At 38.0% G+C, this 11,157-nt stretch overlaps 1 protein-coding gene and 1 pseudogene across 2 annotated transcripts; one reads left to right on the top strand and one right to left on the bottom strand.

Annotated features, from left to right (window-relative positions):
• Positions 1-893: 893 nt before the first annotated feature.
• LOC137707660 (ATPase 10, plasma membrane-type-like) lies at positions 894-7,116 on the top strand. Of its 2 annotated transcripts, none has more exons than XM_088688943.1 (21): positions 894-1,133; positions 1,589-1,672; positions 1,764-1,883; positions 1,978-2,076; positions 2,170-2,307; positions 2,395-2,529; positions 2,690-2,869; positions 2,955-3,161; positions 3,310-3,429; positions 3,601-3,720; positions 3,808-3,930; positions 4,150-4,254; positions 4,353-4,497; positions 4,647-4,808; positions 4,894-5,132; positions 5,238-5,270; positions 5,388-5,469; positions 5,681-5,841; positions 5,965-6,138; positions 6,230-6,412; positions 6,510-7,116. In XM_088688943.1, exons 2-21 carry the CDS (start codon positions 1,607-1,609, stop codon positions 6,768-6,770), a joined length of 2,853 nt encoding a protein of 950 aa, XP_088545069.1. In that variant the 5' UTR covers positions 894-1,133; positions 1,589-1,606; the 3' UTR covers positions 6,771-7,116. The 2 variants fall into 2 exon arrangements, with proteins under 2 accessions (XP_088545069.1, XP_068302672.2); XM_068446571.2 differs by having other exon boundaries at positions 995-1,133; positions 2,395-2,533; positions 2,694-2,869.
• A 508-nt stretch (positions 7,117-7,624) lies between these two features.
• On the bottom strand, positions 7,625-9,726 carry LOC137709060 (triacylglycerol lipase OBL1-like; annotated as a pseudogene).
• Positions 9,727-11,157: the final 1,431 nt, after the last annotated feature.

Raw genomic sequence — 11,157 nt, 5'->3', positions numbered from 1 at the left:
AAGAGAAAAAAATTATGGAAAATTTTAATTTTTTAGTATAAAAAATGCCCAACCATCTTCTTCATTTGTTTTTTATTTTTAGTTAATTATGTTTGTTTGTAATGCTGTACTTTGCTTTGTATAAATTAAATTCTCGGAGTTAAACCAGAAGTTTTATAAGAACAAACTTACAAAGTAAACAGTTAAAAACACACTTACAAGGCATAAAAAATAAAAACTATATATTTATAAATAGTAATCACCCTTACCCTTACCAAACTAGTGAATTTGCATAAAGGCAACCACTTTCCAAGGGGCAACGCTCTTGCCCTTTCCCTCACCCTTGTCCTCCTAAAATAAGCGAACTTGCTCTTATACACTCTCTAATGCGTATCATAGTAGGACCCCAGTGTAAAAGCGAAAATAAACCCGCACAATTTCTCACAATTTTGTCAAGACTTTGAAGATTTGAGGCGCATGTAATTTTGATTTCTCACGTCGCTATCCCACAAAGTAGAAATTAATTTATGCAGGCCACATATTCGTATTTATTTGTTTTTTTTCAAACATTTTTGTATATATTTTTTTTTATTCGTACATTTTTGTATTTGGTTAGTTGCAGCTGGCAAGCACGCACGTTGACGACCCCGTCATAGTATTTGACAATTTTGGGCTTGCAATTTGGAGGGAGAGACGGTTGGGTCGGAAGGGTAAGCTTTGAAAGGTCGTTAAACCCAACGGCTCTTCCTCCCACCCTCCCTTCCTCTTCCAACCCAGTTCTTCCATCTCTCTCTCTCTCTCTCTCTCTCTCTCTCTCAGTAATCAATTAAGAAGGACAACAAACACGTGAGAAAATGGCGCGACTTGAATTGAGACATGATGCTGAAAGCAGATCATCATCCGCTTTTCACACAACCAACAGTCAGCTACCAAATCAATTAGATGGAAGAGGAGGTGTCAAAGGAAATACTTCTATTCACAATCACTTCGTTTCTTTTATTATAACAGCTTATAGCTTCTCCTTCCTTACTCTTCTCTGTACCCACTCCAGCAGAGCAAGAGGAGGAGCTAAAAAGCCTCATCTTTCTCTGCTTCTGCTCTTCCCCAAGTGCTCACTCGGGTACTTCCCGATTTTCGAGATTTTTCAATCATCAGTAAGTACATTGTCAAGTTCCCAGTTGAGTTGTGAATCCCAATAGTGGGTTGCATTTGTATTTTTTATTCCCTATGTTCATTGTTTGCATGATGCTAATTAGTGATTTGGGCAGATGGAGTTTGTTCTTAATGGTGATTAAGGGTCTTAATTATGTGGTTAATGATGATAGCTCTCACCTAACTAATCTGCATTGATGTTAATGTGGAATTCTTGTTAGTTTATGGGAGTGATGCAGAAGTTGGACATGGGTTTTGAATTCTGTGTTTGCACAAACTGATTGACATAGTGATTCACTCAAATGCCACTTGCTATAGAAATTTTAAGATCGAAACTAGTTAGAATTCGGTTTTCATTAGGGAATGCAGTAAATTCTTTTCGGTTCTCTCGAATGGTGAGATTTGATTGTGGCACTGATGCCTGCCTAATGACGAGATGCACATTTGATAAATTCAGGATTTGAAAGCTTAAATCATGGCTGAAGATCTGGAGAAACCATTGTTGGATCCTGAGAATTTCAATCGGGATGGTATCGATTTGGTAGGTTATGCATTAGTTATACTACAACAACAACCACATTTTGGAATTCACTCCCCTACAATAGCATTTTAAAACACTTCCAATGTAACAGGAACGCTTGCCATTGGGAGAAGTCTTCGAACAACTGAGGACATCACCACAAGGTCTTTCAACCGAAGATGCTGAAGCCAGATTGGTGATTTTTGGTTTTAACAAGCTTGAAGAGAAGACTGTAAGCACCACAGTTCCCAAACATGCTTCATTTAAATTCATTATTTAAGTTGTTCCTGGCATAACTAAATTCACATCCATTCATTTCAATGCAGGAGAACAAATTTTTGAAGTTCCTTGGTTTTATGTGGAACCCCTTGTCATGGGTTATGGAAGCTGCAGCTATAATGGCTCTTGTCCTCGCTAATGGCGGAGTAAGTAAACTCTTAAACTAAGTATTCATTTTCGATTCAGGGAAATGTAAATTCTGATTCATAACTTTATACTGTAATGGAATGTTCGTACAGGGTGAGGGTCCTGACTGGCAGGACTTTGTAGGGATTGTTGTCCTGCTTATCATCAACTCAACGATTAGTTTCATAGAGGAGAATAATGCAGGAAATGCTGCATCAGCTCTAATGGATCGCTTAGCTCCGAAGACAAGGGTATGCCGGTTTGCTTGATGCCTTTGGCTCAGAGAATATCATCTTCAGGCACACGATAGACTATTAGCTCACATGTCTTTTATGCAGGTTCTCAGAGATGGGCGCTGGACAGAGCAAGATGCAGCTATTTTAGTACCAGGTGACATAATTAGCATTAAGCTCGGGGACATCATTCCGGCTGATGCTCGTCTGCTTGAAGGAGACGCGCTGAAAGTTGACCAGGCAAGTACTTTTTTTTTTTTTTTTTTTTTTTTTTTTGGAAACCAGGCAAGAGCCAACTTCTGTTGATAAATGGATATCTGATTGATGTGCTTGTAATTTTCAATATAAATTTAATACGAATCCGGAAATGAAGTAGTATTGTTGAATTTGTTTCTGGCAGTCAGCTCTTACAGGAGAGTCTCTACCTGTGACCAAGAAGACAGGTGATGAAGTATTTTCTGGTTCAACATGTAAACATGGAGAGATTGAAGCTGTTGTGATCGCAACCGGAGTTAACTCCTTTTTCGGAAAGGCAGCACATTTGGTGGACTCCACTGAAGTTGTTGGACATTTCCAGCAGGTAATTAAATAGCCTAACATGCAACTCATGATGGTTCAAAAGTTTGAAATCGCGATGTGACATCAGTAACGTGATTTTTCTGCAGGTCCTTACCTCCATTGGGAATTTCTGCATTTGCTCTATTGCTGTGGGAATGATTCTTGAAATCATTGTCATGTTCCCAATACAGCACCGCTCTTACAGGGATGGGATCAACAACCTTCTTGTTCTCTTAATTGGAGGAATTCCGATCGCCATGCCAACGGTGTTATCTGTTACACTTGCCATTGGTTCTCATCGACTTTCTCAACAGGTGCATCTCTTAATAGCTTTAAGTCCACGATATTGTGGAACCTTCAAGAAAATTTATGCTTCCAAAGAAATCTATGGACTTATATAGCATAATCTGAAATATTCACTGACATCGTTTGCATACCTTTGTCTTTTATTTTGTGACTTAGGGTGCCATTACGAAAAGGATGACAGCAATTGAAGAGATGGCAGGAATGGATGTCCTCTGCAGTGACAAAACTGGAACTCTCACCCTGAATCGCCTAACAGTTGATAGAAACCTAGTTGAGGTATGAAAGCTGACTCCGTGACAGTCACTTAATCCTAACAGCTAGTTTGTTCCATGGAAGTAATCTTCGAACCATGGAGGCAACTTTTGAATATTGGGTGTCCTTGATATGGCATGTTTGGTCATGTGTTTAGGTTGAATAGATACATAAAAAACATATGTACCTTTGCAGGTTTTCAACAAAGATCTAGACAAAGACGCGGTCATCATGTTTGCAGCCAGAGCAGCTAGAATGGAGAACCAGGACGCTATTGATGCAGCCATCGTCAATATGCTTGCTGATCCAAAGGAGGTAGGGATATAGGATTACACTTCGACCCTGGAGTTTTGTCTGTTTTCCGTTCTAATCTTATGCCTAAAATTACCCTTTCTTCTATAGGCACGAGCAGGTATTACAGAAGTGCATTTTCTACCCTTCAATCCAGTGGACAAGCGTACTGCTATTACATACATTGATTCGGAAGGTAACTGGTATCGGGCCAGCAAAGGAGCTCCGGAACAGGTACTGATGTGTTCAGAGAACAAGAACCCTAACTTAACTTGCCCCCCAAGTATTATTCCCCTTACCATAATCTCCTGATAGTATAGGCTTCTAATGTTGTAGAGAGTGAGGAAAGTACTGAAAACGCAGTTAGGTTTACAATTTATATGTAATAATTGCTGCAGTTCGACAAACATGATTTCTATTGTTTTTTTTTTTTAATTGTCATCCTGAAATCAGATTCTAGATCTATGCCCGGAGAAAGACGAGATTGCTGGAAGGGTGCATTCAATTATTGAAAAATTTGCTGAAAGGGGATTGCGGTCTCTTGGAGTTGCCTTTCAGGTACGCCAGACAAACTATGTTCTAAATTTGGTAACGGTTTTTTGAGCACCGGTTGAAATTTCTGACATTTTACAACTCCCAAATTTTGCTACTGCCAGGAAGTTCCAGAAAAAACTAAGGATAGCCCTGGAGGTCCATGGACATTTGCTGGGTTGTTGCCCTTGTTTGATCCTCCTAGGCATGACAGTGCTGAGACCATTCGTAGAGCGCTTAACCTTGGAGTCTGTGTAAAGATGATTACAGGTACATTTTTGATTGACTTTGTTTACAGGTAATCTTGGTCTCACACACAAATGTTATCGTTGACTTTGTTTTTTTATTGAAATTGTAAAACCCTTGAGCATAAATGTCAAAGACAGACACTGATTCTTGAGTTCTTGTTCTCACATCAGGTGATCAGTTGGCAATTGCAAAGGAGACAGGGCGGAGACTTGGTATGGGAACAAACATGTACCCCTCCTCTTCGTTATTAGGCCGCCACGTAGAAGAACATGAAGCTCTTCCTGTGGATGAGTTGATTGAGAAGGCTGATGGCTTTGCTGGTGTCTTCCCTGGTAATTAATTGAACACCTGTTTCACAAATTAAGTACGTTCTCTCTGGATCACTCACTTAGCTTATCCTTGATTTGCAACTTTCAGAACACAAGTATGAAATTGTAAAGATTTTACAAGAAAAGAAGCATGTGGTTGGGATGACTGGAGACGGAGTTAACGATGCGCCTGCTTTAAAGAAAGCAGACATTGGTATAGCAGTGGCAGATTCCACAGATGCTGCAAGAAGTGCTTCTGATATAGTCTTAACTGAGCCTGGATTGAGTGTGATTGTCAGTGCTGTCCTCACCAGTCGCGCTATATTCCAAAGAATGAAGAATTACACGGTTGAATAGCAAACTAGCAATCTTTTTCTCCTTTCTTTGTTTACCTTTGTTCTTCGTTTCCGCATTATTTGAATGGTAAACTGATTAGTTTGCGTGAATACGCAGATATATGCTGTCTCCATAACCATTAGGATTGTGGTAAGTTTTCTATATTATAGTCTCACCTTCAAATAAATTTTTAGACTTAATGCTAAGTCTTTGAAGATTGGTTATGTTTCAACTTTCCGTAATGCTTTAAACTTCATCCTTCTGCAGCTTGGTTTCGTGCTTCTTGCATTGATCTGGGAATATGACTTCCCGCCTTTCATGGTTCTGATTATAGCCATACTGAATGACGGTAATATACTGAACTGTGATAGCGTTAATATTTATTCCTTATATTCTAATAAGATGATCAAGCATCAATAACAAGAAATTTTAGATCATGCAGAAGAATATTAAGAAAAACATAACAGATGCAAACGAATTTGTAGATCAGTTATGTTTAGACATTCAGAGACAATTATCAACAATGAGTAACTGACGTTGTATTTAAATTTTAAATGCAGGAACCATCATGACAATTTCACAGGATCGCGTAAAGCCCTCCCCGAAGCCTGATAGCTGGAAGCTGAATGAGATATTTGCTACTGGCATTGTCATTGGCACATACCTTGCTTTAGTTACTGTATTGTTCTACTGGGTTGTTGTTGACACTGACTTCTTTGAGGTATGAAACACAGAAATGAGGTTTATTGACTTTGTTTTCTAAGATCCTCTGCAAAATAAGCAGCAGAATATACATTAACTCGGTTTACATCTGTGATGCTTACTGATTTTATATCACTTGCAGAGAACCTTCAATGTAAGAGATTTATCGAGCAGTAGTGAGGAAGTTTCGTCTGCTGTATATCTGCAAGTCAGTATCATCAGCCAGGCTCTCATATTTGTGACAAGAAGCCAGGGGTGGTCATTTCTTGAGAGGCCCGGAACTATGTTGATGTGCGCTTTTGTGGTGGCTCAACTGGTATGCCCATTTCGATTGCATCTAAGAAAATTTCCTCACAATCTGATTTACATTTTCATGTATTGAAAATTTGTTTCTGTAAAAATATTAGGTGGCAACTTTGATTGCTGTATATGCAACAATCAGCTTTGCATATATCAGCGGCATTGGATGGGGATGGGCCGGAATCATCTGGTTGTACAGTGTGATTTTCTACATTCCTTTGGACATCATTAAATTTGCAATTCGCTATGCTTTGACGGGGGACGCCTGGAATCTGTTATTCGATAGAAAGGTTTGTGCAATGTTCTAAGTTAAGTTGCATTGAAACTTTCTAGCATTCGGCTTGAAATGCTAACTTCGATTTCTGTGTTGCTTTTGATATTCAACAGACAGCTTTTACTAATAAGAAAGACTATGGGAAGGAAGATAGGGCAGCTAAGTGGATACTTTCTCAGAAAAGCTTACAAGGGTTACAAGACTTTGAGATCAACAGGACAGGCAAGCGTTCTTCTTTGATTGCGGAACAGGCCAGGCGACGCGCTGAAATTGCCAGGCTTGGGGAGATACACACTCTGAGAGGACATGTAGAATCTGTACTGAGGCTCAAGAATTTGGACCTGAGTGCCATTCAATCAGCCCATACGGTATGAAAAAAATACACAGATATCTGCAAAATGTATCAACGTGTTATCGATACTCTGAAGGCACGAATTTATCAGCATTTGCTCACATGATTGATGCTGAGTATCTGCAAGAAATTGACATTTGGGGTGGTGGTCAATTCTTTGGGTTCTAAAAGGTCAGAAAATCCATTTGCTTAATTAGTATTTGTTGCAACTTTTTTGTGTAATCAAATTAGGAAACTGCAAACTCACCTGACATGCACAGGGGACTTTTCTGTTTAATGGATCTGATGTATTATTACATATGGTTTGCTCTTTTAAAGGAGTAATACACATTGAATTTTTGTAGTTATTCAAAAGAAGATTGTTGCTATTTTTTTTTGTACTGTGTCAAGGATTGAACAAGATGAATTGGAGCATGAATGTCATTGTTGGAGTGATATTTAAGGCAAAGGAAAGTTCTAGTTTAATCGATTTTTCTCTGGATAGGACGTCCCTTCTTTACCAAAAGAACGGACTATCAATATGGTGTTGATAAGCGGTCGATAATATTGGTAAATAACTTGTAGGTAGCAAAATGTATCAACGTGTTATTGATACATGTTTTGACATTATTGATACAAAATCCACAATTCAATAAAGGACAAACGTCCTACACAGAGAATTTCGAATAATGCAATAACCAAGCTTTCTAGTCTTTTTTGGGGCTGAGATCTGGACATTTCACAGGCAGAATCAAAATTGATCTATTGGTGAAAATGTTAAGGGCTCTGCCTTTCTGCACTCCTTACAACAACAAAACTAATGTGAAACAAAGCCAGAGACTAGGTACAGTTCTACTTGTTGAGTGCAGTAAATTACTTGGACAACAAGCCAAATCATCATATGATCGAAGGCTGAAGTCGTTCAAATGACTCTACCTCGTGAATTTTAGACATCCGAATGATGCGCACCTTTCCAAGCTTCGCGGAATTGATGTAATCTGTAAGGGAATATGACGAGGTACCAGGAAACAGAAGTCCCGTCATTCGTACAAAAATGGAGAACCAACCCTCTCTATACTCTGGTCCATGTGTGTACCCCGTTGCTAAGCTTCTTATGAGCTCCCACGCAGCATTCAGGTATTCTGGTATCAGGTATCTCATTCCAAAGTAATGGTTGTTTGGCTCATCCTCCAATCTCTTCAAATATGCATGTCAAAGAACAAAATAACCAAGTACATACTAGAAAAATATTAATTTTGAGCAGAGTACAGAACGACTATTTTGGGGGTGCTAATACAATTTTTTAAACGGGGTGTAAAATCAAAGGCTTGAATAGTCAAGACTTACATGTTCGATGTAACAACTTTCATAGTGAAGGCACACCCCAAAATGCCTAAACATGAAGTTTTCATAATCATAAGGAAACCAGGGAAGAAGATCATTTCAGTAGACAACCCTGAAGTACTTTGGGACCGGGCTATCAAAACACGCATCCATGTACCTCGCTAGCTTCCTATCCCCTACCCTAGGCTGTCCAAATGTGTACACACCCAACAACCTTTGCATCAACTTCATCTCCTTATCCGACACCAGCACTGACATGAACAAGATGGCAAGAGCTCCGCCTAGGCTATGCCCCATGACTACAAATTTTGCATTTTTGTGCTCCTCTAGTAATCTCTTGAGCTTTCTTCTAACAGCATAGTATGCCTTGGGCCCTTCTGAAGAATTTCCGCTTCCATACCCTATGTGTTTCATTTGAAGGTGGTTTCGGAAGGTTACAACATTAGTTCTGTTCCCCAAGCCTAAGGCTTCTAGGAATCCCATGTGAACTTTCCCCACATTGGAATTTCATACCAACAATAGTCAAATTCGGTACTCCAAATACTGGCGTAAAAGGTTCCCTTCCCAGGAAGCTGATCGATATCAGATTTGTATCTTTAGGCTTGTCACAGAGTATGAACAAGTTTGTAGACATCTGCGAGCAAAAATCTATCATATCATCATCCAAAAAAATAGAGAGGAAAAATGAATTGGACTTATGAAGCTCATAACGTTGAAATGCTTTATGACCAAAAATGTTCAAAATGTAGTTTCTTACCATTCCAGCAACTGCAGAAGTCCACAAAATGCATCTGCTTCATTGAAAGCTCAAATCTAAACTAGTTAGGGCTGGTTTGGTATTGCTGTGCTTTGAAAAAAAACTGATTTTACTGTGCTGTGAGAATAAGCAGCTGTGAAATAAAGCAGCAAAGTGTTTGGTAAACTCTTTTGTAAAAGTGCTTTTGAAAAAAACAAAGCAGTATTATAGTGTTTGGTAAACTTTTATGTAAAACAGATGTGAAAAAAAGCCGGTTTTTCAAAGCTGGGTTTTGCAGCTTCTTGTTTTTGGCTTTTTTTCACCCAAAACTGTGAAAAAAAGCTGAAGCTGAATGTTTACCAAACACAAAAACAGCTCCCAGCTATTTTTGATACCAGCTTTTTTCAGAATCACCTCAGTACCAAACCAGGCCTTAGTATTTGTAGAAAAATGAAGAGAGAACCAAACAAGAATAGAATTAACTGAAATGATTTCCGCACTCCTTTTTCTTCCCCTGCAATCATTCCTTCTTTTTTTTTTTTTTTTTTTTTTTGAACTTTTAGATTGAATAAATCAAAGTAAGAATTAAGGGACAAAAACAACGAGAGAGTATGTAGAAGGGAAAAATGAGAGCGCGGAGTTCATTTCCCATGGATATAACTTGCCTTCCAATTATCTAACACAACTTTTCTAATGACTTTGTCATTTTCATATGCTACCTTGGAAGCCATTATGCAGAGGTCCATAAGAGTCGGATTCCCCGACTTCGCGCTTGTTCAGAAACAGAAGAAACTATGTCTTCTGCTAAGTTTTCACCCTTGCAGAGGTCTACCCTCCCATTCAAGTGACCAAATACACTTATGAAAGTCTCTGTGTCCCTCTGAGACACCACCACTTTTCCTACATCCCCAATCACCATTAAAGCATATAGTAGGTGGGCACAAATTTTGAATAGAAAGATAAGTCCAAACAACTCCAAGAGCATTAATTCTGTGTATGCCTATACTTCTCTCCATTGTATACATTGAATTTCCAGTCACCATGAAGTAATGGTTAACATGTTGTGAGTGCATTACTTAATGAATATGCAGTCCGGCTTTGTGCAGAGCATCCTGTCAACCTGTTGAGAAAACCTAAATTCTACTACATTTTCTTTAAGTTTAATTCATTTTATCGACATGGTTAATTGTTATAAAGTGTGAAATTATCATTTGAAATTGAGACTTTACACCTAAAATTGATGCTTTAAGGATTATTCTATACCCTATGTAAATAACCAACCCTGTTAATAAATAGGACCATTGTTGCAGAAAACTGATAAAAATTAAGTTTTCTTTATGTATTTAAAAAAAAAGGATAAGAAGTCCTGCACAAAGAATTTTTTCAAGTATATTTTATACTTACTTTTTATGTGTTCACACTCTTAAGTAGCCTCTTCACGTACGTGCGGATCACTCACAGCAAACAATGTTAGAGCAAGTGTGGCTTGCCCAACCTGTGAATAGTGCTTAACATGTTAAATTTGAACATTCAACCTAAGATTATTTTAATTATTTTTCAAGCTTTACCCGACATGAGATTCGAACTCTCAACACAACTCTCAAGGTTCTCTTAAAAAAATTATATATATATATATATATATATAATTGTACCTCAAGGTTCCAAGTAATTACTGCACTCAACAAGTAGGAAAAAAAAGAGTAGAATTGTACCTCAAGATTCTTTTTAATCCCACAAATTATGGGTTTTATTTAAAATTTCATTAACATAAACCACTAAAAAATTTAATTTTTAATTTAAAATAATAATAACTTACATAGAAATACACTATTACATTAATGTCGGAGACTTCGAACAAAAACTAAAGACTAACAAGCTTTCAGTGAAATAACATTGATAGCTAAGGACCGCATTCAAAATATAAATACATCACATGGGAGGAACATGTCCTTTTATTTGTAGATCAGTACCCATGGAATGGAGATATCCTCTCTTGAAATAAATGCATAGTCTCAGTGGCGTCACTAGTTCATTGAATGTTTGCCATGTGTTCAAAAATTACTCTAAATATCCTGTTTGTCATGTGGCATCATTGGTTACTTGGAAAAAAATCACAAGAACATCTCCAATAGGTGATGCAAAATCACAAGAACATCTCCAATAGGTGATGCAAAATGCCTTGAAATTAACATTTTACATTTTTTTGTTGGTCGCAAAATTTGGCAAGAAGATGTAAATTTCAGACTTTTCCATAGCTGGATTTGAGTACTAAGATAGATGTAGAAAGCGTGCAAGTTTGCCTTTTTATTCTATCATCAGCATAAAAAACTGATCGATGCCCAAGTTTGAA

The sequence above is a fragment of the Pyrus communis genome, chromosome 17 (assembly GCF_041283825.1).
Source record: "Pyrus communis isolate YQ-2024b chromosome 17, ASM4128382v1, whole genome shotgun sequence".
Taxonomy (NCBI): Eukaryota; Viridiplantae; Streptophyta; class Magnoliopsida; order Rosales; family Rosaceae; genus Pyrus; species Pyrus communis.
This window is presented reverse-complemented; position numbering and strand designations above follow the sequence as displayed.